At 68.2% G+C, this 27,329-nt stretch overlaps 1 protein-coding gene across 1 annotated transcript; it reads left to right on the top strand.

Annotated features, from left to right (window-relative positions):
* Nucleotides 1-52: 52 nt before the first annotated feature.
* On the top strand, nucleotides 53-26,524 carry PFKL (phosphofructokinase, liver type). Its single transcript, XM_075999227.1, has 22 exons — nucleotides 53-215; nucleotides 7,161-7,234; nucleotides 11,208-11,285; nucleotides 12,827-13,016; nucleotides 13,721-13,886; nucleotides 14,296-14,340; nucleotides 14,485-14,593; nucleotides 16,036-16,131; nucleotides 16,587-16,679; nucleotides 16,839-16,964; nucleotides 17,770-17,834; nucleotides 18,551-18,614; nucleotides 19,845-19,991; nucleotides 20,305-20,375; nucleotides 20,971-21,058; nucleotides 23,101-23,253; nucleotides 24,088-24,252; nucleotides 24,368-24,429; nucleotides 24,577-24,688; nucleotides 25,344-25,443; nucleotides 25,537-25,642; nucleotides 25,972-26,524. Exons 1-22 carry the CDS (start codon nucleotides 131-133, stop codon nucleotides 26,117-26,119), a joined length of 2,343 nt encoding a protein of 780 aa, XP_075855342.1. The 5' UTR covers nucleotides 53-130; the 3' UTR covers nucleotides 26,120-26,524.
* Nucleotides 26,525-27,329: the final 805 nt, after the last annotated feature.

Below are 27,329 nucleotides of genomic sequence, written 5' to 3'. Positions count from 1 at the left end.
GGGCCGGGCCGGGGCGGGGCCGGACGGGGCGGGGCGGGCGCGGTGGCGCGGACGGCGCGGGGCGGGGACCTGCCAGAACGGCGGGCGCGGAGTGGCGACTGGAGGGCGCGCGGCCTGTCCCGACCCCGCCATGGCCACCGTGGACCTGGAGAAGCTGCGGGTGGCGGCGGCCGGCAAGGCCATCGGCGTGCTCACCAGCGGCGGCGACGCGCAAGGTAGGCGACGCGGGGGCGGGCGGGGGGCGCGGGCGGGGGTGGTCTTCCCGGCCGACCCCCCTGGGTGCGCGCCAGCCCTCGCCTGGGGTGCCGCCGCGGGGCCCCCACTCCCCGGCCCCGGCGCTGCGCCTCCGGTCGGGTCCCCGACTCCGCCCCCGCGCCCGGGTCGCCGGCGTACGTGCGGCCCTCCACGGCTCGTCCCGCCCGGCCCGGCCCGCGGGGGCGTGTCTGCGCGGCGGGGCGGCGGGGACGCGGCGCACGGCGGCCCTGCTGCCTGCTCTCTGCCGCCCCGGGCTCTGGGGTGACACGTGTCAGGGCCCCTGTTTCCTGCAGGCCACGCTGAGCGGAGGTCGCCCAGAGCGCGCTGGGCAGGTCCCGCTGGCCGGGAGCCCTGTCCTTCCTGGTGCGCCGAGCCCTTCTGGGGACCCCCACCTTCCCCAACCTGCGCCCGGAGGGCCTGCCCTGCCCGCCCGCCTCTTCCGGGACCCCATCGCGGCTGGGAGGGCTTAGTGGTACAGCTCCGACACCTGGGCCCTCCCGTTGCTTTAGCTTTGAGGTCTGGGTGGGGAAGGGGGCAGGGAGGGAAGGCGAGACGTCTGGGGTTTTTTTCCCCAGCAAAGTCCCGTTCTCACCAGCCTGTACTGGGGAGGCCCCAGATGGTGGTGGCCTGCCCAGAGGGTCTTGCGGCTGGGACCCAGGCAGAGCTGGGGGGGGGTGTCCTGCCTGGGGCTCTGTCCTCCCCCAGCCCCCTCCTGGTGCCCTGGTCCTGCCCTGACTGATGGTCTTCAGAGCCTCTGGCTTGCAGTGGCCAGCGTGGCACCTGTTGCTTATGACACCACCCACCCAGACCCTGGAGAGAGGACAGGAGAGGCCTTAAGGAGACCAGAAAACAGGGTGGCCCAGCCGGTACCCTCAGGCTGTGTGGCTGGTCCTAGTCTATTTCCTTCTAGAGTTCAGAAAACAGCTAAGAAAATGCAGACACACACCTGCCCCCAGGCTCAGGCACCTGACCGTCCTCCTCTATGTACCTAGCAACGGGGAGGAAATGGCTTTATCAGGGTGCAGGCCCGGGAGGGCAGGAGACTCTCTCTGGGCCTGGCCTGTGCTGGCAGCCAGAGCCGGGCCTTGGGCTGGGAGGGTGGGCTCGGGAAGCACCCTCCATGAGACTGGCCCAGGGGGACATCTCAGGAGGGCTGCCCCTCCTCCCGAACAGAGGGGTGCTTCCTCGGCCAGGTCAGTGAAGCTGGAACCCCACTGATCACCTTGTGGCTCCCGGAAGCACAGGAGGTCCCCACCCAGGTTCCTTATCTGCGGAGTGGAGACAGGCACCGAGGTTGGGAGGCTGGCCGACGTGCACTCGGATAGTGGTGCAGGCCCCTGGGGCGACTTGTCCCTGCTGCCACCCCCACTAAACAGAGAGCGGGCCTGACCAGGGTGACCGAAGGGCCAGACTGGCAGGTGGTTCTGGGACCCTGGCCCCGGGCCGGTGCTGCAAGTGCAGGCAGGGGTCTCCAGGGGCCCAAGCCTGTCCAAGCTGGGGGTCCCCACTGCCAGCTGGCCCTGGTGCCTCATGGAGTGGGCGGCACTTCCTGGCCATGGTGAGGAGTGTGCCCATCAGTGCACCCTTGGGCTGGCGCCACCCGAGCTGGGCTCCTGGCTTTCCCTGTCCTCATTTCCCGGGGCCCCGGCAGTGGCAGCAGCAGAGGCCCCCGAGTGTGCCCTGTCTGCCTGGCAGGTGTGGGAGGTGGTGGTTTTCTGCCAGGGAAGAGACTCCACAGCGTGCCCGGTCCAGGGCTGGCGCCGATGCGGGAGGAAGACTCAGGGGCCAGTTGTCCTGGTACGAGGGGGCGGGGCTGGCATGCTGGGCAGAGCCAGAGCCTTTCTGTCTTTCAACTCTGAATCGGCCTGTGGGTGCAGTCCTGGGCCAGCTCTGCCCCTGTGGCCCAGCTCCAGACAGTGGGTGTCCTGTTTCCCTTCTGGGCTCCCCACTGCCTTGTCAGGACCTGGGGGGACGGACACACAGCCCCACGTGTGCCCTCCTGTGCCAGCTGGGCTTGACAGCAGCAGGGCTTGGGGACCTAAAGGGCACTTCCCCCCCCCCCCCCCCATGGAAAGTGCATTTGTTGGGATGTGTGGAAACCAGCCAGGCTCATGGATGGAACTTGCCCCAGCCCTGGTCCTGGTGGGGCTGATGTTGACCAGCCCTGGGACTTGAGGCAAGCACTTCTCTCGGGCCTCAGTTTCCCCTTCTGTAAGAAGTGGGGAGGGGAAAAGATAGGCCTCCTCGTAGGTTCCTCCAGCCAGCCCGGAAGTCCCGTCCTTGTGGCTCCGGCCCTTCCCCTGCCTGTGGCTGGGCGTGCATGTTGTTGAGTTGAGGGCAGGCGGTCGTGGTTCGAGGATGTCTGGTTCATCAGAGTAATTTGTGCAATGACACTGCAAGACTTAAAAACCAGCCCAGCGCACCTGTCTCCACCCTTCAGTCTCGCCCCTGGCGTGGGGACTTTTGATTCTCCTGGACATTTCTTCTCGCACCTGCCCCATCCCTACGTGACGCGCCACCTGGCCGTGTCCTGGTATTGCAGGTGAGGACTCCCTGTCCCCTTCCCCGCACACTTGTATGCCCGTGTCCGGCCAGGCCGGACTCCATGCTTACGTGGTCAGCTGGTCACTACATGCTGCTGCTGCGGAGGTCATCTCTCGCCACTGCTTTCTTGCACGAGCTGACTGTGAGGAGGGTCCCCCTAGGAGCCCGTGTGTCACCCCTGGATAGCAGTTTCCTTACGTCCCCATGTCCTGGAACCAGCACTGCTGGCCCCAGGAAGGGGTTTGTCCTCAGCTGACGGGCAGCAGCCGGGCTCTCTCCAGCCTGCTCCTCTGACCCACAGGGCCGGTGGCTGCCCCCAGGGTGACTTGGCGGGAGGAAAGCAGATTAAAGGGCAGCCGCAAAGGCCTTTTGAGGTTGACGGAAACTGCTCCTTCAGGCTGTAGGTTTCGGGGCCGCGGCACAGTCCTGCTCTGTGATGAAACCTGGGGTTCTGTCTGACTCGGCCACTCTGATTTGGGGGGCATGACACAAAGCTGGGTCTTGGTGGCCTTGTTGTCTCTGGGTGTCAGAGCAGGTTTTATTTTTCAGAGCGTCCTGAAGTCCCTGGGAGGCCAGGGGTGTTGCACCCTAACCCTGAGATCCCTTTGTCCTTCCCGGGGCCCCTGATGAGCCCCCCAGGCCGGCTGGCGGGTGGCTGTGACCTCACCTACCCTGCAGCACAGGGACCGCCCAGAGCAGGGGTCACCAGGGAGACCTCCGGGTTGGACGTGGGGCCTGGGTCCCCCCTCCTGCCCTGTCCTTGAGCTGCTGCTCCTCCTTCCTGCCAGAGGTGACAGGGCCCGTGGGGAGGGAGAGGGAGGGAGAGGCTTAGCTGCCTGGCTCTAGCTGAGCGGATCTCCCTCACCGCCCCCACTCCAGGAGGATGGGGAGCACGGGGAGCAGCCACAAGCACAGGGGAGGATGGGGAGCACGGAGAGCGGCCACAAGCACAGGGGAGGATGGGGGAGCACGGAGAGCGGCCGCAAGCACAGGGGAGGATGGGGGAGCACGGAGAGCGGCCACAAGCACAGGGGAGGATGGGGGAGCACGGGGAGCGGCCACAAGCACAGGGGAGGATGGGGGAGCACGGAGAGCGGCCGCAAGCACAGGGGAGGATGGGGGAGCACGGAGAGTAGCCACAAGCACAGGGGAGGATGGGGGAGCACGGAGAGCGGTATCAAGCACAGGGGAGGATGGGGGAGCACGGGGAGCGGCCACAAACACAGGGGAGGATGGGGGAGCACGGGGAGCGGCCACAAGCACAGGGGAGAATGGGGGAGCACGGGGAGCGGCCACAAGCACAGGGGAGGATGGGGGAGCACGGGGAGCGGCCACAAGCACAGGGGAGGATGGGGGAGCACGGGGAGCGGCCACAAGCACAGGGGAGGATGGGGGAGCACGGGGAGCGGCCGCAAGCACAGGGGAGGATGGGGAGCACGGAGAGCGGCCACAAGCACAGGGGAGGATGGGGAGCACGGAGAGCGCCCGCAAGCACAGCCTCGGGCCCCGACTTGAGGCAGCAGGACTCCGAGCTCCTCGCAGGGCTCTGGGCTGTCTGGGCGTGTGTGCAGCACGTGCTCGCTGGGCTCCCGCCCCCTAACTTCAGCCCTGGCACCCCACTTCCATCTGCTTGGGGAACGTGAGACAGGCTGTTCCTTTAGAAATGGGGATTTGCTTGCCAGAGCCTGGCGTGTGAGCTGAGAGCGCGGGCGGCTCCAGGTCCCCAGAGGCCCGTGCGCCACCCACCCTCCTGTCTGGGCGCCCCTCCTCCTCCTGGACACCTGTTGCTGGGAGCCCAGGCTGCCGGTGGGGGGAGGGCCGCTTGCTCGGCCTGGGGAGGGGTCTGGCGACCCCTGACCCTGCCCTTCCTGCGGGGCTGGGACCTCGCTTATGGGCTGTAACGTGGGGGTAGCGGCCACGCCCCGTCTGCTGTGTGGACCCTGGGCAGGTGCTGGCGCGGGGAAGGCTCTGCCTGCAGGCTCCTCCTCAAGGCTTGAGGGACATCACCCCAGGCCCTGGCTGCAGACCCCGGGAGACTCTGGGGTGACCAGGGTCCGGGTCACTCGTCTTCTCCTTGGGGTCCCCGTGTGGCCAACAAAAGTTCCCCGAGAGGGAGTTCGGAGGAAAGACTATTCCAGTGGACGTTTGCAAACTGGAGAGCCGCAGCCTTGGAGTAAAACAAAGGTGCCTTCCGAGAACAAACGGGAGGACGGACTCGGGTTTTACAGCGAACGTTCCCACCCAGGTTCTTAGTCCAATCTACTTATGCAGATGAGGGATTGGAACTTGCTCGGTTCTGATTGGTCGGTGCAGCTGAGCTCTGATTGGTGGGTTCGGGAGAGCTCTGGAGTCCCAGAGTTAAGAAGATTTGAGTTTCTGGGGAACTTGGAGTATGCTTGTGACCCCTCGTCAGCACATGGCTGCTCGGCTCTGCTTTAAATTCAGGCCCGGTTGGCCCGTTGGGACCCTTCTCGAGGGACTGGCGCTGTGAGGTCACGTCTGTTCACAGCGTGCACCACCACCCTTGCGGGACCCGCCGACAGCAGCCTCCCGAGCTTGGGGACAGGAGGGCAGAGGTTCTGGGGACGTGGCCTCCTCCCTGGCAAAGCTTTCTCTAGGCTTAGGGACAGAGGGCGGGACGGGTGTGCCGAGGCCGGGCTGGCCCCAGGGCGGGAGCAGCCCAGGTCTGTCTGGGACCAGCCCCAGGCCCAGCTCGGAGGGTGGGGTCTTCCTTCCTCTCTGGGGTTGGGGTGGCCTCCCTGCCCGTCCTGTGGTAGACCCCAGCTGTGTCCCGAGACATGGGCTCTGGGGTAGGGTCCGGGCAAACCAGTGTCAGCATCACCTGCCTGCCGTGGCCTCAGTTTCCCTCCAGGACCCTGCTCTGCAGGGTGGCTGCCACCACGGACAGGCCCTTTCTGTGACCACAGTCCTGGGAGCCCAGTCCCGGGGACAGGGAAGAGGAGGTGACCCACACAAGCCTGGTGACATCAGTGTCACCTTCAGGCTGGAGGGTGGCAGTTCCCTGCAGCTGCCCTGCCGGAGGCCCTGGGGAGGGCAGGGCTGTCCCTGGAGGGCTGGGCCGGAAGGGGCCTGTCCTCGTGGCCCTGTCTCAGTGCCAGGCAGGGCCCAGGGCCAGGGGGTGCTTCCTCGGTACCAGAGCTGCTCCCTGGGTGCCCCCCACCCCCAGACGTCTATGGTTTGTGGTTCTCCCCCCTCCACCTGCCCTGCTTTCCACCTGGGGCCGAGCCCCGACTTCCTCAGATCCTCCCAGGCGAGGGCTGGCGCCGGGGTGTGGAGGGGTCAGGTGGGAGTGGGCTGGAGCCGGGACGTTGGCATGCCCCTGCCCCCAGCTCCCTGCGGCGTGCTCCTGCTTTAGCCCTGGGGCACCTTTCCCAGTGCTCGGAGCTGAACCCGGGAACCTGCGAGGTCACCCTGGGGCTCCACGTGGTCACCCAGGGCTGGTCCTCACATGTCCCAGCCGAGAGCCCTCTGAGACGGGGAGGGGGCTCCAGGGCCCCTTGCATCCTCTGAGGTGGGGAGGGGGCTCCAGGGCCCCCCTTCATCCTCTGAGGTGGGGAGGGGGCTCCAGGGCCCCCTTCATCCTCTGAGGTGGGGAGGGGGCTCCAGGGCTCCCCTGCATCCCCTGAGGTGGGGAGGGGGCTCCAGGGCCCCCTTCATCCCCTGACGTGGGGAGGGGGCTCCAGGGCTCCCCTGCATCCCCTGAGGTGGGGAGGGGGCTCCAGGGCCCCCTTCATCCCCTGACGTGGGGAGGGGGCTCCAGGGCTCCCCTGCATCCCCTGAGGTGGGGAGGGGGCTCCAGGGCCCCCTTCATCCTCTGAGGTGGGGAGGGGGCTCCAGGGCCCCCTTCATCCTCTGAGGTGGGGAGGGGGCTCCAGGGCCCCCTTCATCCTCTGAGGTGGGGAGGGGGCTCCAGGGCTCCCCTGCATCCTCTGAGGTGGGGAGGGGGCTCCAGGGCCCCCCTTCATCCTCTGAGGTGGGGAGGGGGCTCCAGGGCCCCCCTGCACCCCATGAGATGGAGAGGGGGCTCCAGGGCCCTCCTTCATCCTCTGAGATAGGGAGGGGGCTCCAGGGTCCCCCTGCACCCCCTGAGACAGGGAGGGGTTTCCAGGGCCCCCTGTACCCCCTGAGATGTGGAGGGGACTCCAGGGCCCCCCTTCACCTTCTGAGATGGGGAGAGGGCTCCAGGACCCCCCTGCACCCCCTGAGATGGGGAGGGGGCTCCAGGGCTCTCCTGCACCCCCTGAGACAGGGAGGGGGCTCCAGGGCCCCCCTGCACCCCCTGAGATGTGGAGGCCCCCCGGACCCCACCTACACTGACAGGTGTGCCCGTCTCCCTCCAGGTATGAACGCTGCCGTCAGGGCTGTGACACGCATGGGCATTTACGTGGGCGCCAAAGTCTTCCTCATCTATGAGGTAAGTCCGTTGGGACTGTGTGCCTTCTGGTCTGTTCTACGGGGGTCACCTGAAAGCCTTTGGGTGGCCCTCGAGTCGAGTTGCTGGGTGCCCGTGGTCGGGGAGTGAGACCCGCTGCCCGGGAACCGCCCACTCTGCGCCGGGCCTGGTGGGGGAGGGGGCGAGTGGGGACCTTGGCCAGTGTCCAACCCCAGCGGCCGGGTCTGGGGAGGGAGGGTCACCCCGAGGCTGGTCAGGACACGACAGTGCAAGGGGCCAGGCCCTGCCCACAGCACCCCACCAGGCCCTCCGCCTGGTCCTTGTCCCCACTGAGGCCTCTGTGCTGGGCCCAGGGACCTGGCTGCCCCACCGTGGTCCTCTGACCCCAGCCCTCCCGCACCTCCTCACCCACGCGGTGTTTGAATGACCCTGGGGGCAGAGCCAGAGTGTCCTCCTTCTAGTGTGTTCTTTTACTGCCCTGTGGGACGCCCTTTGCCTCACCCCAATCCCTGTTGCAGATTTGGGGTTGACCCTCCAGCCAGGGCATTCACACCCGTGCACACATGCACATGTACACGTACACACAGAGACATGCATACCCACACACATGCACATGCACACACACATGCACATGTACACACACACAGAGACATGCATACCCACACACATGCACACAGACATGCACATGCACACACGCACACATGCACATGTACATGCACACACAGAGACATGCACACCCACACACATGCACACAGACATGCACATGCACACATGCACACATGCACATGTACACAGATATAGACACACACATGCACACACAGACATACACACACACACCTACATGTACACAGACATGCACATGCACTCGCACACATGCACACACACATGTGCGTACACACATGCACATGCGCAAATGCACACATGCACATGCACAAATGCCCACATGCACACTTACATCCAGACCGGGAGTTCCTTGGGCTGCCTTGTGGTTTTCTGGCGGCCTTTTGTTATTTTGTTTTCACTTTTTACATAAAATGTGGCAGCCCTGGCTCCTGCCCTCCGGCTTCTGCCTGGGCCTCTCCTGGGCCCGGGTCAGGGTTCTGGCGGGTCCACACCAGCCCAGGCTCCGCAGGGGTGTCTGTCCGCATGAATGCATGAGTGGAGGATGCATGCGGCGGCCGTTCGTGCAGGCTCCTCCGCCCTGTGACCGGGCGTGGGCGGGCTGGGCCTGGCGTCCCGCAGGCAGGCAGCTGGCGTGGCCCTGGGGACCAGAGGCTTCCACGCAGGGCCTGGGTCCCAGTCCTGCTGCCTGAGGCCGCAGTGCAGTCTCTCCACCTGCTCCACCCTCAGTTTCTTCTAATACGTGGTGAAAGGAGAAATGATGGTTTTCCTCGACCTTCCCGAGTTGGTGGTTGGGACAGATTCCTGCAGTGACGGGCGGGGGACAGGAAAAAGCAGCACGTTTGTTCACGTGTGCGGGCGTGGTAGGGCCCGGAGGCGAGGTGGCAGCGTGGAGTGCACAGCCAGGGATGAAGGCAGAGGCCTGAGGCTCCGGGGGCGGGAGGATGTGGGAAGCTCAGGTCACAGAGGAATGTGAATGACCCTCCGGCTGTCTCTGCTGCCGTGGGGGGGGGGGGGGAGGGATTTACGCCCGTCTTTAGGCGGGAGGGGGAGAGTAGAAGGACATTTTGTCTTTGCAATTCTCTGTCCTGCTTTTAGGCACACAGAGGATGGCAGGGAGCTCCCGCATCTACTGCTTAGTGGCCCTTAGCTACAAACTGTGTCAAAGAGCTGTATTTTGGGGTGACACGTTCGGGTGCACGGGCCAAGGGAAAACGTCCTTTTGCCCTACAGGTCGCTGAAAAGTCAGCCCACAGAGGCAGGTGCATAAGAGAAAAGGCCAATGTATCCTCCTGCCGAGGACCAGAGTAACTCCCGCCTCCTTCTATGGCGGGGAGGGGACTGTGGGTGACTTGGGGTAGCAAAGGATTTTCAGGGGAGTTCAGTGGGCCTGAAGGACACACAGTGGCCTGGGACAAAGTCTGCTGGGCCGCAGGGTAGACAGTAGTTTGTGGCAAAGTCCATCCAGGCGTGGTGACTGACACCAGTCTTCCTTAGGCGATAGGAGTTCAGTTAATGGCAGCTCAGGGAGGGGACCGGGGTCAGGACTCCAGGCAGATAAGGGAGCTTCAGGGACAGCTTCCCCTGGGTGGGGGGGGGGACGCTGGGCCTTCTCAGGTTGGCGTGGCAAAGCGCCACATTTTGGGGTACAGGTCTCCTTCAGTGGGGACACGGATCCCTTCCTCGTGGGGATGTCAGGGTGCAAACGGGCACGAGCACTTTGCCCAGCCCTGGCCTCGGTCCCTGGGGGCTGCTCTCGTTCTGCCGAGCACCAAGCCGGCCCCGGCTCCCAGGACAACACGGGAGGGCGGCGGGTGGGGAAGCGTGTTCAGAGGCTGCTGGGGCCGCCAGGGGGTGAGCGGGCCTGGGAGGAGAGGTGACGCAGGGTGGGGGAGCTGTGCAGGGGCGCTCTGTGCTAGAAGGTTCCCCGGGCAGGAAGGAGGGTTGTGTCTGTGAGACGGATTCCCGCAGACCTCGCTGGGAACGAGCTGTTCTTCGGGACAGGACGCTGGGCTGACCCGCCCGCCTGCTCCTCCCCTAGGCGGGACGGGGGCGGGGGCGGGGCAGAGCCAGGCACCAGCTCTGTCCGAGACACTGGGTTTTGCAGACAGGGCTGTGTGTTTTGTAGCCACTTGCTAGGCTGTGTTTTTGAATCCTTTTCCTGTTTTTCTCACGCCTGGCTGGGCGGGAATGACGGGCGGGGGCGGGGGTGGGGGGTGGGGCTGGCCTGAGGCGGAGCTGCGGGAGCCTGTGTTCTCCTGGGGGGGGGCACCTGCCCCAGCAACCCGCCGGTGCGGGAGGCTCTGTGTGCGTGTCGGGCCGTGTCCTGCCGTGTCCTGAGCCAGCCCCTCACCATGCGCAGTGTGTGTACAGCCCCCGCCTACCCCAGGCCTCCTGCCTAGCTGGGGAGGAGGTGGAGGGAGGAGCCTGAGCTGAGCTGGGGGTGCCCCGGGGCCTGGGGGCTGCCTGGCGGAGGCCGCCCTTCCCTCCTCCGGTGTCTCCACCCTCCGTGAACCCCACACGCCCATGTCCAGACTGCATGCGAGCTCCCTGGGACAGCGGGGAAAGGGTGGCCGTCCGGCAGGTAGGCACGTGGCACCATGGCTGTCCGGACGGCCAGTGGCAGGGTCATCAGGGAGACTCAGGCGGGAGCCGCCACAAGGACTGACCCACAGGGCCAGGACGCCGCCAGCGCTGCCCAGCACCATGCGGATGGGAGTGGGCGAGGGACTCGCCACCCGCATGCCGGGGAGCGGTGGGCAGCGCCAGCGACGCCACGCTCACGTCCACTGGGCCCCGGAGTCCTCACGGTGTGGGCCCCCCTGAAACATGTGCGTGTCCCTGTAGCACACGTGTGTGTTCTTGGCAGCCCACTTTCTAATCTCCCAAAAGCGAGACCTCGCCGGTGTCCATCATGGTGAGGCCGGTGGTGACCCGTGGGTGCTCACGCCGCAGTGTCATGCAGCACAGAGCACGGCGACACAGGCTGCACCGCGGGGAGGCGGGGCCGGCACGGACGCCCCGGCCATGTCACTTCCACGGCATTGGGAACAGGCGGTCTAAGCTGGCTGCGCCGTCGTGGCGGGCGGGCCGTGTGCTCTGGGGCCTGCTGGGTGCTGCTTGGCTGCGTCCGGCCCAGGCGTGGTGCTGGCGCTCAGAGGCCGCCTGCCGGGCCCGGCTGTGGGGTCACGCCCAAGCGCACGGCTGCGCGGGGTGCCCCTGTGGGCTGCCCCGGCCGGGGCCTCGAGGTCAGCACCCGCGCGCCTGCCTCCTGCCACTGGGGTTTTGGCCGCAGCTGAGCCTCCTGCTCCCAGACCGTGGTGCCGTGGGCGCCGTGGGGCCGCCAGTCTCACGCCTGCCCCTCCGCTCGCAGGGCTACGAGGGCCTCGTGGAAGGAGGGGAGAACATCAAGCAGGCCACCTGGCTCAGCGTCTCCAACATCATCCAGCTGGTGAGGCCCCTTGCCGCTGCGCGCACGCGGGCGGGTGGGCAGGCCGGTGGGTGGGCCCAGGCACGGGACACACACCAGGCAGACACACAGACACGCACACGCTCAGAGACAGATGCACACAGATGTACACACACACCACACGCACACATAAAGACGCAGACACGCGGACACAGACGTGTACAGACACAGCACACGCACACACACAGACACAGATGCACAGACACACGTGCCCTGTCCCTCGGGGGCTGAGCTCTAGGCCGACCGTGTTACGTGGCTGCCATGGGGTCATGGGGCCGCCCAGGGGCAGGAGGCCGAGGAACAGGGACAGGGTGCAGGCCTGGGACGGGGTGGTGGGGGGTAGAGGGAGGCCGCGGTGGGGACGGAGGGGCTTTGGCTCTGCTCTGGGCGGTGTCTCCGGGGCTCGCAAGGAGGCAGGTCCCAGGATGGCCCAGACCCCGCCTGGCGGGCCAGGAGCAGCGTCCTCGAGGGCCGTGGGCTGGAGAGGGTGCTGCGTCGGGGTCCTCGGGAGCCGGGCTGGAGCTGACTTGGGGTGCGTGGACACCACGCGGAGCTGCCACCACCCAGCCCTGGGGGCCTGGCCCCTCCCCGCGTTGATGCACGGCGCGTGTGTGTGCATGTGTGGGCGTGTGTGCATGTGTGTGTGCGTATGTGAGTGTGGGAGTACCTGTGTGTTAGTGTGCGAGTGTGTGTGAAGGTGTGGGCACGTGTGTGGGTGTTAGTGTGTGCATGAGTGTGTGGGCGCTTGTGCTTGTTTTAGTGTGTGTGGGGGCACATGTGCATGCCATTGTGGGCGTGTGTGTGTGAATATGTGCACGTGTGGTCACGTGCTTGTGCATGTAAGTGGGGGGCACATTTGTGTGCATGCATGGGCATGTGTGTGGGTGTGTGTGCTCATGTGGGCACATGTGCGCAAGTGTGTGGGCATGAGTGTGTGATAGTGTGGGTGTGTGAGTGCATGTGTGGGCGTGTGTGTGCATGTGTTTTAGTGTGGGCATGTGTGCTCATGTGGGCACATGTGTGCAAGTGTGTGGGCGTGAGTGTGTGAACGTGTGGGCGTGTGAGTACATGTGTGTGAGTGGGAGTGTGTCAGGGAGTGTGTGTGTGTTAGTTTGCATGTGTGTGCATGGGTGTGTGTACATGGGTGTGAGCATGGCTGTGTGTGTGCATGAGTATGTGTGTGCATGTATATGAGTGTGTTCATGCGTGTGTGTGAATGCATGAGTGTGTATGAGTGCGTGTGCACGCGTGTGCGTGTGCGTGGTGCTTCGCAGCTTCCCCAGCCTTCCCGCTCCGTTCCCTTGCTGGAACTGCCCCGGCCTGGTGGTGGATGTCCCCTGCTCACCCTGCATCGGAGGAGGAAGGCCCAGGAGGTGGGGACACCTGCCCCAGTTTTGGGGACAGCGGACTTCTCCCTCCGATCCTGTGGGGTGCGCCAGGCCCCCGCTGCCAGCACGGGGTCCCACTGGTGCCCCGGGGCCTCCTGCCCCGCCGTGCCGTGCCAAGCCTGGTTCTCCACGCAGGGCGGCACCGTGATCGGCAGCGCCCGCTGCAAAGCCTTCATGACGCGGGAGGGACGCCTGGCAGCGGCCTACAACCTGGTGCAGCGCGGCATCACCAACCTGTGCGTCATCGGCGGGGACGGCAGCCTCACGGGCGCCAACATCTTCCGCAGCGAGTGGGGCAGCCTGCTGGAGGAGCTGGTGGGCGAAGGTGGGTCTGTGGCCGGCGCCCGGCGCCCGCAGGGCTGGGGGCGGGAGCCCTGGGTCCCCGCAGGGCTGGGGGCGGGGGCCCTGGGTCCCCGCAGGGCTGGGGGCGGGGCCCCGGGGTCCCCGCAGGGCTGGGGGCGGGGGCCCCGGGGTCCCCGCAGGGCTGGGGGCGGGGGCCCCGGGGTCCCCGCAGGGCTGGGGGCGGGGTCCCGGGGTCCCCGCAGGGCTGGGGGCGGGGCCCGGGTCCCCCGGGCGGACGGGGTGCTGTCCGGCCACTGGCCTGGGGGAGCGGCCCTCGCCGGGGCGAGCCCAAGTCTCTGGGAGACGTGGCGTGTCCTGGGCGAGCCGGCCGCACCTGAGCTCGCAGGACCAGGTCGGGGGGCCAGGCTGTGCTGGGGCCGTGCGTAGCCCCCTCCCAGCTCGCCCCACACCGTGTAGACGAGTCCTGCGTGTAACTGACGCCTGAGACATTCTGGACGCGGTACAGACTGTGCCAGTTTGCAGAAATGCCGTTAGAATGTGGGTAACGTGAGACACGGAGTCCCGAGGCTGCTGCTCGGGAAGTGACCTCTTGGAGCTTGCCACCCGTGTGGGGGCCCCGAGACGAGGCCGTGGCCGCTCTCCGAGGCCCGGGCCAGTGGCCGGGTGGTGGCAGCAGGCCTCGCGCCTGCGTGGCGGCTCAGCCAGGCCCTCCCGCCGCCCTGCCAGGGAAGGTCTCGGAGGCCACAGCCGAGACCTACGCCCACCTGAACATCGCCGGGCTGGTGGGCTCCATCGACAACGACTTCTGCGGCACCGACATGACCATCGGCACGGACTCGGCCCTGCACCGCATCATGGAGGTCATCGACGCCATCACCACCACCGCCCAGAGGTGAGCGCGGCCCCGCCAGCCCGGCCAGCGCGGGGCCCCGGCCGCAGGACGCCGCTCGGAAGGCCGTGGGCGCTGGGGGCAGTGGCGCGGTCGGGTCACTCCGTCTCTCAGCTTCCCGGCTGGGGAGGGGTCGGCCCCGCCTGCCTGGCTGCCGCTGTCGTGGCTGCACCGTGGCTCACCCTGCAGGGTCCCCGGTTGGCCAGGCCTGGGGTCCACGCGTGGCCCTCACCCTCGGGGCAGATCACTCAGCACAGGCCCGGAGATGGGGCAGGCCCGGTGTGAGAAGAGGGACCCAATCCTCTGTTGGCGCCTCTGGCCACCGTGTCTCTGGGGCAGGGCGGGTGCAGCCACGGGGCAGCAGGTGGCCCGTGTGAGCCTCGGCGCTGAACTGCCCTGTTCCGTCCCGCAGCCACCAGAGGACCTTCGTGCTGGAGGTGATGGGCCGGCACTGCGGGTGAGCGCCTGCCCGGCCGTGGCAGTGGGACTGCGTGGGTGTGGGGGCTGGGCCGGAGGTGGGGGCGGGGAGGGACGGGAAGGGGCAGGCAGAGCCGGGCCTCCTCGCAGGGCGGGGTCCTAGCAGGCGGCCCTGGCTCCGCAGGTACCTGGCACTGGTGTCTGCGCTGGCCTCGGGCGCCGACTGGCTGTTCATCCCCGAGGCGCCGCCCGAGGACGGCTGGGAGAACTTCATGTGCGAGAGGCTCGGGGAGGTGAGTGGCCGTCTGAGGCCTGCTGTGGGCCCAGCGTCCCGGGATTCTGTGGCTGACCCCCAGGCGTGGCAGCGGTGCTCAGTGTACCTGGGCAGCACGCGGCCATGGTGGGAGGCTGCAGGGCTGCCACATGAGGTGCCGGTGGCCCTGCCCCGGTGGGCAGACGGTGACACTCAGACCTGCGTCCGGGCTCGGCTCTGGGGGTCCGTGTGGGGAGCACAGTGCAGCTGGCTTCCCGGGGTGCTGGCCGAGAGCCTGAGCCAGTGGTGGCCTGGTGAGGACAAGTGGCCAGGGCTCGGGCCGTGGCCCAGCAGACTGCAGGGCAGGGGCCGGCGGGGGGCTGGGCTGCTCGCCCCTCACGTGAAGGGTCTTTGCTCTCCTGGGGCAGCAGGCGGTCCTGGCGGCAGGTTTTTAGCTGGGAAGGTAAGTGTTCACAAGTGCCCACGCCAGAGTGGACAGTGGGGCCACTGGGAGGGCAGGAGAGGCCTCCCCAGGAGAGATGGGGGTGCCTAGAGAGGAGGTGCCTTGGGCTAGAGTGGGGGGCTTTGGCACAGAACAAGCTGCTGCCCTGCCCCGTGGACCGTGAGACCTCCCGACCAGGACAGGTTGGCTCCTCAGCCAGGCCGGGGCTCTGGGGGGACGGGGTGCCACGGCGTCCACGATGCAGAGTGGCCCTGCGGCCCCTGGTGGCTCTGGCCCTGTCTGGGGGCAGCCGCGGGGCTGGGCTGGCGGAGCGTCCCTGTCCCGTGTGAAGCCAGACAAGACAGCAGCTCCACTTTCCCGTAGCTGTGTGGCCCTGCCAGGGGTGGGCGGGGCCAAGGGTCATGACCTGGCGTCTGGAACCTTCCCCCATGCAGCAAGGCTCAGGGCTGCCCAGAGGCCCTGGCCTGTGCTCACCCCAGGGCCCAGGCTGCAATAAGCAGGCAGGGCCGGGCTGGTGGTGATGGCTTGGCTGGCCTTAGCCCTGGCCCTGGCCTTGGCCACCTGCTGTGAGTCAGCTCGGGCCTTCCTGGAGGCAGCCTGGACACAGGGTGGGTACACCTGGCTCTTAGGTGGGCACACCTGGCTCTTTCCTGCTCTGTGTAAGGCACTGAGGCCTGTCCCGTGAGAGCCTCAGTTTCCCCCGTAACATGGAGGTGTTACCCTCCGCCTCACCTGCCATGCAGGTTGCATCAGACAGGAGGTGCCAGCTCTCCTGCCCACCTGTAGCCCAGTCCGGGGGTCCTGTGTCTGGAGACACTCCTGCGTCTCCAGGCCCCACGAGCTGGACCTGGGTAGGCCCTGCCCGGGGCTCAGCCCAGCACTGGAGGGGCCTCATCTGCAGCAGCGCCGCCTCCTCCAGGCAGCCCTCCACTCCACCACCTCCCCCAGCACCTGGTGGCCGTGTCCAGGGCAGGTGTCCCCGGCCTGGCAGCTGAGCCGTGTGGTGTGTCTTTGGCCAGACTCGGAGCCGAGGGTCGCGACTGAACATCATCATCATTGCCGAGGGTGCCATCGACCGCAACGGGAAGCCCATCTCGTCCAGCTACGTGAAGGACGTGAGTGTGGTGTGGGCCGGGGGTGCCCAGGGCACGTGGGCGGGGCCGGGTCAGGGAGGACACTCCTGTGTCAGGGCCTCACTGGCCGGACCTGGGTAGGTCCTGCCCTGGGCTCAGCCCCGCTGGAGGGGCCACCTTGTCCCGGGGGCCTGCGATTCCTCTGCCCACGGGGGCCCCAGAACCGCAGGGGCGGGTGGAGACTGAGCAGAGGGGTAGGCACGGGAAACACCCCTATGCACGTGCACACACACACACACACACACACACGCGGACACGTGGACACGTAGACACTGTGCGCAAGGTGACCGGGCTGGCCCTGGGGTCCCGGGACCGACACCTGAACGCCGGGAGGCAGTGGTGAGGGGACTTAGCGCCAGGTGAGGGGCCTGCGCAGGGCCGCGGCGGGGCAGCAGCCCCCGACCCGCTCCCAACCCGCTCCCAACTCTCCCGAGCAGCTGGTGGTGCAGAGGCTGGGCTACGACACGCGTGTGACTGTGCTGGGCCACGTGCAGAGAGGGGGCACCCCCTCGGCCTTCGACCGAGTCCTGGTAGGCGGGCTGTGGCTCTGGGCTGGCGTGCGTGCGTGTGCACGCGTGTGTGAGGGTGGTGAAGACTGAGGTCTGTGCAAAGGGCTGTTGGGCATGCGGTTGGCGGCGGCGGCCGTGTGGGGGATGGGCTGCGCGGGCCTCACCGCCCCTCCCCCGCAGAGCAGCAAGATGGGCGTGGAGGCCGTGATGGCGCTGCTGGAGGCCACGCCCGACACGCCGGCCTGCGTGGTCAGCCTCTCGGGGAACCAGTCTGTGCGGCTGCCCCTCATGGAGTGCGTGCAAATGGTGAGCCGGTCCCCCAGCACCGCTGCCGGGGTGGTCTCCCGGGGTGGGCTCCCCAGCACAGTGGGCCCCTTGAGGGGCTTATGGGTGGGAGGGACGTGGGACAGGCCGAGAGGGGTGTCTGAGCTGCAGGCAGGGAGCCAGGGCAGCAAGTCATGTGGCTGCTCGTGGGTAGCGGCTTGGAGCTGGGATGGGAGGGGGCAGGAGGACGCAGGTGGCAGGGGCGTGGCCCAGGTGGCAAGGATGTGGCCCAGGTGGCAGGGGCGCGGTCCAGGTGGCAGGGGCGTGGCCCAGGTGGCAGGGGCGTGGCCCAGGTGGCAGGGATGCGGCCCAGGTGGCAGGGGCGTGGCCCAGGTGGCAGGGGCGTGGCCCAGGCGGCAGGGGCGTGGAATGCTGGAGCAGGGACCATAGGAGGGGAGGCAAGCATGAGGGCAGAGAAGGATGGGGAGGTCAGCCATGGGAATGCTGGCCTCTAGCCGGGCCCCTCCTCAGGCAGGCTGGGCTTGATCGTGGGTCTGGGGGCCAGGCAGGCCCTGCCCTCTGTTCCTAAGGCCCCGCGTGGCCACCGGGGTGTGAGGCCCAGAGTGGCGTGAGGCCCTGGGGTGCCCCTGCCAGGGAGGACCTGGTGGCTGGGACCAGGTGGGGCCTGCTTGGCCCCTGCCCGCCCTGGGTGCTAGCATTGGCCGAGACTACTGCCCCCAGTGAGAGGTGCCGGATATGGGCAGGGTCAGATGTGGGCCCAACCCACGCCCTTGGGCCACCAGGCAGGCCGGGCCCCCCTGCCAGCTCTCGGCTTCTCTCTTTCAAGACGAAGGAGGTGCAGAAAGCCATGGACAACAAGAAGTTTGATGAGGCCATCCAGCTCCGCGGCAGGTGAGGCCCCGCAGCTCGTGCCTGTCCTGGGGGGACGTCTGCCCTGCTCAGGGAGCTGTGGGGGCCTCGGGGGCCCGGCACCTGGGTGTGCGCGTGCTGCAGAGGTGGCAGGTGGTGGTGGAGCTTTGTGTCCCCTGCCTGCTCCAGAGCACTGTTTGAAGGAGTCTCAGGGGAGGGACGGGCCCTGCGGGTGAGGGGAAGTGGGCGGGCTGTGGGGGACGCCAGTTGCCAGTGGGCATGGGGGACCCGCAGGACCAGGTGTCGGCACAGCATGGCCAGGCCCCGTGCACAGGATTTGGGCATGGAGAGGGTGGCAGGAGGCCACGGGGGCGGTGGGGGAACAGGAAGGCCGGATGTTTAGGCTTCAGTCCTCGGGTGGCGTGGGACACCGTCCTCCCACTGGTGCCCACGGGCAGGCTGGGGCAGGCTGCATCTGACACCCGGTTTCCTGTCTCTGTGCTCCCGCTACTGCCGGGCCACGTGCTTTGCTGCATGGGGTGACGTGGCCTCGTGTCACGTGGGGAGTGGTGATGGTGGGCGGCTGGCTGCACGGTGCCAGCTCCTTCGCGGCTGAGCTTGTGGCCACGTGCCAGGCGACCTGCGGAGGTCCAGGGCCGGGTGCCCCGTGCCGCTCTGGGGCCCTGCGCCGAGCCGTGCGGCAGCTGCGTGCTTTGAGGGCGTGGGGCCGCGCGTGACATGACCGGCTTGCTTTCCAGGAGCTTCGAGAACAACTGGAACATTTACAAGCTCCTCGCCCACCAGAAGGTGTCCAAGGAGAAGGTGAGGCGCTGGGCGCGGCACTCGCGCTCTGTCAGACCGCAGGGCCTGCCACCCACCCCGCCCTCCCGTCGGCGGTCTGAGCCGTGGTGGGAGGCCAGGCCCCGCGTGGCCCCGTCCGAGGAGCCGCAGCCACAGGGTCGGCTGGTGCTTTTCAAACGGCTGGCGGGACCACAGTCAGGCCCAGCGTTGACACGGGAGAGCAGGGGCCGGTGTTCGTGAACTGTCCCGAAAAGCTGAGAACCTCAGGACACGGGTCCCTCCAAAATCAGCAATGCAGAAAGTGCCAGGGGACAGGACTGTCACGGCCGGGGGGGGGCTCCTGGCTCTGAGGCCCTCAGGCCACACCACGGGGGCGACTGAGAAGGTGTGGAAGCCGCACTGGGGTCAGAGCTTCGGGGCCTGGCGGGAGACAGCACAGCCAGCCTGGGTGCTTGTCACCTGGTCGGTGGTCACTGGGTGTCCCTGCTTGTCCCCAAAGCTTGCCGCGGGGTGGGCAGCGTCCTCCGTGGAGGGCAGAGTGGTCTCCATGAACCACCCAGAGCCCGGCTGCGGCGTGGCCGGCTCCGGGGCAGCAGGGCTGGCTGGTCTCCAGGACTCTATGGAGCCACGTGGCCTGGGGGCGCCACCAGCCGCATGTGGCCACGGAGCACCTGCCACGTGGCTGCTCCAGAGCGAGGTGCTGGACGTGCCAGACACACAGCAGGCTGCAAAGACCCAGGGTGGAAAGTGAAGGGGAAATGCCGCCAGTGGCGTTGCATGTAGACCGATTCCACGCTGAAGCCACAGGAATTTGCATGTGCTGGGTACGGGTGACTGTGGCCCTAAGGGGAATGCCACCGTGTCTTTGTACTTCCTTGACGTGGCTGCCCGGAAACAGGACAGCCAGAGCTCCCTTCCTCTCTGTGGTGGTGCCACTCCTGGCCCCTAGGACGGTGACCGCTGACCCTCGCAGCAGCCACTGACGCTGGCTCACACCCACGAGCTGCCCCGCGAGCCTGGCTTGACCACAGTGACCACTCCCTCTGCCTGGGGACACGGCCCTTTGTGTGCCAGGCTCGCACCATGGCTCACTTGGTCTTCAGCGGAACGTTCTGGCATCAGTAGGACAGATGTTTGCTATTCCCAGGGCAGCTGGCGGGAGAACCTGGCGCCCTTTCCCGAACTCACGTGCGGGCCGGAGGGTCCTCCCGCAGCCCGTGTCTCACGCTCCTTCCGCCTCTTCCCCTGCAGACCAACTTCTGCCTGGCCATCCTGAACGTGGGCGCCCCGGCAGCCGGCATGAACGCGGCCGTGCGCTCTGCGGTGCGGACGGGCATCTCCCAGGGCCACACGGTGTACGTCGTGCACGACGGCTTCGAGGGCCTGGCCAAGGGTCAGGTAGGCGCTTTGACCGGGGCGCCTGGGGTGGCTGTAGGTTGCGGTTTTCTGGTTCCTTTGTAGAACAGCCCTCAGCTGTCACAAACGCACGAGGACTTGGAGCTTAGGATGTGCAGACTCAGAGTGGCCCCCTGGAAGGGACCTGCTGCCTGGCAGGGGAGGCCAAGGGCAAGGTCTGTGTGGCAGTGCCCACCTGGGCCAGGGACCCACCTGTCCCTGTGGCCACATGGCAGCGCCGGCACAGCCCCTGCCTGCAAGCCCAGGCCGGTCCCCGCCTGGGAGGGATCGGTGACACGGTGCCTCCCCCCAACAGGTGCAGGAAGTGGGCTGGCACCATGTGGCCGGCTGGCTGGGGCGTGGCGGCTCCATGCTGGGAACCAAGAGGTGAGCTGGGGGCACGCAGGTGGCTGGGGTGGGAGGGTCTGGTGCAGTGTCCAGGCCCGAGGGGCCAGGGGTGGCAAGGGGGGACCAGCCCCGTGGCCCCGGCTCGGCCCCTCCTCCGGCAGGTGGCCTGCCCAGAGCAGGCTTCACACCTTCCTGCGGGACCTGCCGGTCGCCTGCGCAGGGAGGGCGCTCCGGGCAGCGAAGCCGGGGCAGAGGCCGGGTGCCGCCCGGCTGGTGGTTTTTATCCTGGGCCTGGTGACCGGTGGGTGGGCCTGAGACCCCGTGGGCTGGGCGTGGGGAGGGCACAGTCAGCCCGTGTGATCTGGGGACGCTGCCCTGTCCCGAGCCTGCGAGGCTGCGGGGGTGGGGCGAGCCCCTCCTGTGCTGACACGACGTGCAGAGTCGCCATGGCAGCCCAGCGGGACGCTAGCGGTGCCAGGCTGCGCCTCCATGTCCCTCTGCGTGGCACCCGGGGCATGTCGGTGACTGGTTAGCAGCCCTGGCGTGGCTGTGGCATGTTTTTCTGTGACCAGCTGCGATTTGGACGTGTGTCCTCGGGCGCTGTGAGTTCACACCGCCATGTCTCTGCCTGCAGGACACTGCCCAAGGGCCACCTGGAGGCCATCGTGGAGAACATCCGCACCTACAACATCCACGCCCTGCTGGTCATCGGCGGGTTCGAGGTGAGGGGCTGCCCGCCGGGAGCGGGCTGAGCGGGGCAGAGAGGCCCAAGAGGTCTCCCTTGCCCTGCGGCCACTGAGGAGGCCGTTCACGAAAGACCGCCTGTCTGCTGGCCTCGGGCAGGGGCCAGGAGGATCCGTGTTTTCAAGTGCAGTGTTTTGGCTTGGGGTGTGTCGTGCCTTCTCCTGAAAGCCTCACGAGGTTCAGATTACCCTGGGTGCTGGGAAGGAGGAGGAGGAAGGGGAGGAGGAAGGAGGAGAGGAGGGAGAGAGGGAGGGGAGGAGGCAAAGAGGAGGAGGAAGGAGAGGAGGAGGAAGGAGGGGAGGAGGAAGGAGAGGAGGAGGAAGGGGGGAGGAGGAGGAGGAGGAGAAAGGGGAGGAGGAAGGGGATGGAGGAGGAAGGGGAGGAGGAAGGGGATGGAGGAGCAGGAGGAGAAGGAAGGGGAGGAGGAAGGGGATGGAGGAGCAGGAGGAGGAGGAAGAGGAGGAGGAAGGGGAGGAGGAAAGGGATGGAGGAGCAGGAGGAGAAGGAAGGGGAGGAGGAAGGGGATGGAGGAGCAGGAGGAGAAGGAAGGGGAGGAGGAAGGGGATGGAGGAGCAGGAGGAGAAGGAAGGGGAGGAGGAAAGGGATGGAGGAGCAGGAGGAGAAGGAAGGGGAGGAGGAAGGGGATGGAGGAGCAGGAGGAGGAGGAAGAGGAGGAGGAAGGGGAGGAGGAAGGGGATGGAGGAGCAGGAGGAGGAGGAAGAGGAGGAGGAAGGGGAGGAGGAAGGGGATGGAGGAGCAGGAGGAGGAGGAAGGGGAGGAGGAAGGGGATGGAGGAGCAGGAGGAGGAGGAAGGGGAGGAGGAAGCGGATGGAGGAGCAGGAGGAGGAGGAAGGGGAGGAGGAAGGGGATGGAGGAGCAGGAGGAGGAGGCCGAGCTCCAAGTCGTGAAGGACGTTGCTTCAGTGACGCGGTGGCTGGCCAGCCAGCGCCCCGGTGCCGTAGGGTCTCCGGGCTGGGCCCACTGCACGGGCTGATCTGGGGTGGGAGCAGGTGGGGGCTCCCCTGGCCCTTGTTGGGTCCAGTGTCCCTGGAGGGGTCCCTAGACACGGGCCGAGGGGCCCAGCGCGGGCGGCGGGCGGCGGGGAGAGCACAGCGCCTGTGGTCCGCAGGCCTACGAGGGCGTGCTGCAGCTGGTGGAGGCCCGGGGGCGGCGGGCGCGGGCGGCGGGCGGCGGGGAGAGCACAGCGCCTGTGCCCGCAGGCCTACGAGGGCGTGCTGCAGCTGGTGGAGGCCCGCGGGCGGTGGGCGTGGGCGGGCGCGGGCGGCGGGGAGAGCACAGCGCCTGTGCCCGCAGGCCTACGAGGGCGTGCTGCAGCTGGTGGAGGCCCGCGGGCGGTGGGCGCGGGCGGCGGGCGCGGGCGGCGGGGAGAGCACAGCGCCTGTGCCCGCAGGCCTACGAGGGCGTGCTGCAGCTGGTGGAGGCCCGCGGGCGGTGGGCGCGGGCGGCGGGCGGCGGGGAGAGCACAGCGCCTGTGCCCGCAGGCCTACGAGGGCGTGCTGCAGCTGGTGGAGGCCCGCGGGCGGTGGGCGCGGGCGGCGGGCGCGGGCGGCGGGGAGAGCACAGCGCCTGTGCCCGCAGGCCTACGAGGGCATGCTGCAGCTGGTGGAGGCCCGCGGGCGGCGGGCGCGGGCGGCGGGCGCGGGCGGTGGGCGCGGGCGGCGGGGAGAGCACAGCGCCTGTGCCCGCAGGCCTACGAGGGCGTGCTGCAGCTGGTGGAGGCCCGCGGGCGGTGGGCGCGGGCGGTGGGCGCGGGCGGCGGGGAGAGCACAGCGCCTGTGCCCGCAGGCCTACGAGGGCGTGCTGCAGCTGGTGGAGGCCCGCGGGCGGTGGGCGCGGGCGGCGGGCGCGGGCGGCGGGGAGAGCACAGCGCCTGTGCCCGCAGGCCTACGAGGGCATGCTGCAGCTGGTGGAGGCCCGCGGGCGGCGGGCGCGGGCGGCGGGCGGCGGGCGCGGGCGGTGGGCGCGGGCGGCGGGGAGAGCACAGCGCCTGTGCCCGCAGGCCTACGAGGGCGTGCTGCAGCTGGTGGAGGCCCGCGGGCGCTACGAGGAGCTGTGCGTCGTCATGTGCGTCATCCCGGCCACCATCAGCAACAACGTGCCTGGCACCGACTTCAGCCTGGGCTCGGACACCGCTGTCAACGCCGCCATGGAGGTACGGGCGGCCCTGGGGCACAGCGTGGCCGTCCCCGGGCCAGGTGGGGCCTGTTCTGGTCTCCGCTGCTGCGATGGGGAAGGCGGGGCCTGTTGCCACGGCAGCTGCATGTGGTTCTGCACATGCGTGGCCCTTCGTGCATCGCGTGGAGACTGTCTCTGTCCCACGCTCGCCCATCTCGGCACCTTTGAGTTTCCGCTCTGCGGGTGACCACTCTGCCTGTGGAGGCGCCAGCCCACGGGCAGGTGCTGCCGCGCTCGAACCCTGCCCTGTCTGCAGCTGGTCGTGACCCCACGTGGCAGGGCTGCCCGGGTTACGGATGAGGCCGTGGACGCTCACGGTGCACCTGGCCCACGGCGGGGAGGGCCCATCTGTGGCACCCCTGCCTCTGCCCCCGGGCTGGGCACCCTGCCCTGTCTGCGGCTGGTCGTGACCCCACGTGGCAGGGCTGCCCGGGTTACAGACAAGGCCGTGGACGCTCACGGTGCATCTGGCCCACGGCGGGGAGGGCCCGTCCTCGGCACCCCTGCCTCTGCCCCCGGGTGCCGGGCACCCTGCCCTGTCGTGACGACTGAGTGTCTCCGGGCAGGTCCATTGTGCCTGGGGGGCAGGATCGCCCCAGGGGAGGCCCCTGATTCTGAGTGGCCTGGGTGGGCGGTTGGGCCTCCGTCTGGCGCCGCCAGCTCCGTCTGCACGTGGGCGTGAGAGCCGCCACCTCCCGATCTCAGTCACCCCGAGGCTGTCAGGGGAGATGGGGTCCCTGCAGGGTGGCAGTGTCCTGTGACCCGCCGGGGCTGGGGGCACATGGAGGACCCTGACGCTTTCGGCCCCCAGAGCTGCGACCGCATCAAGCAGTCGGCCTCGGGGACCAAGCGCCGCGTGTTCATCGTGGAGACCATGGGGGGCTACTGCGGCTACCTGGCCACCGTGGCGGGCATCGCCGTGGGGGCGGACGCCGCCTACGTCTTCGAGGACCCTTTCAACATCCACGACTTGAAGGTGAGCCGGCCCCTCCTGAGACGCACGGGACCCGGGTGGGGCGGGGCCGGGGCCCCTGCCGTGCTGTCCCTCCCAGGCTCCCTCAGCCTCCCCAGCACCTGTGTCCTCCCTCCAGACCAACGTGGAGCACATGACAGAGAAGATGAAGACGGACATCCAGAGGGGCCTGGTGCTCCGGTGAGGCTGGGGGCGGGGGTCCCCGGGGCTGGGGGCAGGGCCGCTGGGCAGGAAAAGGCCGGGCCCTCGACAGGGTGGGCGGGGGTCCCTCTTTCCTGGGGGCCTGGCCTGTAGGACCCCCCAACCAGGCCCCGGTGCCCTCTCCAGGAACGAGAAGTGCCACGACCACTACACCACGGACTTCCTGTACAACCTGTACTCCTCGGAGGGCAAGGGCGTCTTCGACTGCAGGACCAACGTGCTGGGCCACCTGCAGCAGGTACGGGCGGAGGTGGGGGTCTGGCAGGTGCGTCCCTGGTGCCTGCCGCACCTGTGCCCGCGGCCAGGGGTCCCAGGAGGACGGCCCTTGCTGACCAGGCACACACACGTCTGTTCACACCAGTTCACGCACCGTCCGTTCACACCAGGCCTTGCTCACGTGGCCATTCAGCTCTCAGACACCCGGATGGCGCATGACTGAGGCCTCACCTCTAGGAAAGGGAGGGGCGGGGCCTAGACCAGGGCATTCGGCCCCCAGAGCCGAACTCCCCATCCCCCACCTCTGCCTCCTGGTGGCCACTGGCAGCCTGCCTCGTGGGGTTTCTGAGCTGGGGAGGGGCAGCCAGGGTTGGCCGACATGAGGTCTGCAGTGGGACCACGGCCCACCAGATGCAGGGGCCCAGGGGCCACCCCACTCGGTGACAAGACAGCTGAGGTGGCCTCCGTTGGCCTCTGGAGGTGGCTTCCAGGCTGGGGCCTCCAGGCAGGGATGGGTGTCCAGAGGCTGCCCGCCAGGCTCGCCACGTGGTCCCAGCATGGCAATTGTGGCTCGAGTGCTGGCATGGGTGCCCGTCTGCCCATCTGCGTCGGGGCCGGGCCTCCTCCCCTCGGCCTGCGGCCCCGGCCAGCCCTGGAACTCGGTTGCCTGCTTGCAGGGCGGGGCGCCCACCCCGTTTGACCGGAACTACGGCACCAAGCTGGGCGTTAAGGCCATGCTCTGGATGTCGGAGAAGCTGCGGGACGTCTACCGCAAGGGTATGTCGGGAGAGGGCGGCCCAGGCCCCGCTGTGCCCTCCGGGGGCCCTGGGGTGGGGCCGCTCGGGAGCCAGCACGTGCCTGTGTCCCCAGGGCGGGTGTTCGCCAACTCCCCCGACTCGGCCTGTGTGATCGGCCTGCAGAAGAAGGCCGTGGCCTTCAGCCCCGTCACCGAGCTCAAGAAGGACACCGACTTCGAGTAAGTCCCACCAAAGTCGCTTGGAGGGCTGGAGGCTGAGGGGCTGGGGCAGAGGCAGGGGCCAGGTCCTACGCAAACCCCGACCCCATGCGGCACCCCGTCCCCCACACCCAGAGTCTGCGCCAGGGTGTGGAGGGCAGGGGTCTGGGCCAAGTCCTAGGCACCGACACCGGGCAGTGTGCGTTTTGGAGGCAGGGCAGGCGGGACTGGTCACATCGGCGGGCGGGTGCGCCCGTCCCCTCCTCTGTGCCACGTGCCGGGAGGGAGGGCGCGCAGGCTGGGACGTGGCCCCAGGAGCTGCCTGACCCCGACCCCGGCCCCATGCGCAGGCACCGCATGCCGCGGGAGCAGTGGTGGCTGAGCCTGCGGCTCATGCTGAAGATGCTGGCGCACTACCGCATCAGCCTGGCCGACTACGTGTCCGGGGAGCTGGAGCACGTCACCCGCCGCACCCTGAGCATCGAGAAGGGCTTCTGAGGCCGTGGGCGTGCCCTCACCCGGCCCCCAAGCCTCCGGCCTCCCCCGTCCCCCACGCCAGCCTGTTCTTGGCACTGAGGCCGCCGCCAGGCCTGCCGGACCGCCTGCTGTGAGGCCAGCCTGCTGCTCCTCCAGGACAGAGCCCCTGTGGCACCCACCTTCCTGCCCAGGGACGGGGGCTGGCGGTGCTCGGACGCCGCTGCCCCCGCTGACCCCGTGGGGCCCTCAGCCTCCCCCACACCAGGGGCCCCACCCTCACTGGCCCACGGGCTGCCAGTGCCCAGGTCTCCACGCTGAGAAGGGGCCGTGTCCCCCAGTCCTCACTGTGACCTGCTCCTGCCACCACTGCCCCCGTGGCTGAGCAGCGTTTGTCACCTTTTCTAGAATAAACACCCTGACCGTGGAGCTCAATAGCCCCTGGAAGCATGGCTGCGGGACCAGGGTGGGAGGGCGGGCAGGAGCTCCCAGGTTGTGGCATCCTCTGCCCCCAGGGCTAGCTGGGCCCCAGGGACACGAGCCCTTTGGGCCACTCTCCAGGACTAGCCAGAGGGTGACCCTCTGTAGGGTCACCAGGGTGGCCTGAGCCCTCCCTGGCCCTGCCCCATGGGGAGGAGGTTGCAGCCTCAGTCCTCCAGACCTCGGGGGTTCTGAGCCTGGTCCCCAGGCCCTGTCTGGCCCCAGATGCTCCCAGACACGGCCCGGGGGTCTCAGAGCCGTGTGCTGGTGCTGACCTGAGCCGGCTGCCCAGGAGACCCTTGGGGAGGGCAGGTGGGGAGCGGGCAGGAAGGCAGCCAGGAAGAACGTCCCCACTGGGGTAGCAGGCCGAGTTCCACCGGGCAGTGTGCACCCACTGGGAATGCAAGACCTCGGCTCCCCCTGCAGCCCCAAGTCAGACTGCCCTCAGGACCCCTTCCCTGGTTGACGTTCATGGGCTCTGCGTGCTGCGCAGTCCACGCTCCCTTCCTGCCGCTGAGGAGCTGGGCGCTTACAGACGAGGGCAGCCCCCTGTCCCTCAGCTTCCAGTGGAGCCTCAGGTTGTGGTTTGGGGACCCAGGAGGCTTCTTGGGGGAGACCCTGGCCTTGAGGGGCCCATAGGCCATGCTGGGGGCCCCTGGGTCAGGGGTCTGTGGGTGGGCCAGTTGGGCGGCTCTAGGGAGCAAGTCGGGGCTGGGACCTCCTTCCCAAGTCTGGGGCCTTCTGGTCTGTCCTG

Source organism: Microcebus murinus, chromosome 1, assembly GCF_040939455.1.
Source record: "Microcebus murinus isolate Inina chromosome 1, M.murinus_Inina_mat1.0, whole genome shotgun sequence".
Classification (NCBI taxonomy): Eukaryota; Metazoa; Chordata; class Mammalia; order Primates; family Cheirogaleidae; genus Microcebus; species Microcebus murinus.
Note: the sequence above shows the minus strand (reverse complement) of the source record. Positions and strands in the feature narration are given on the sequence as shown.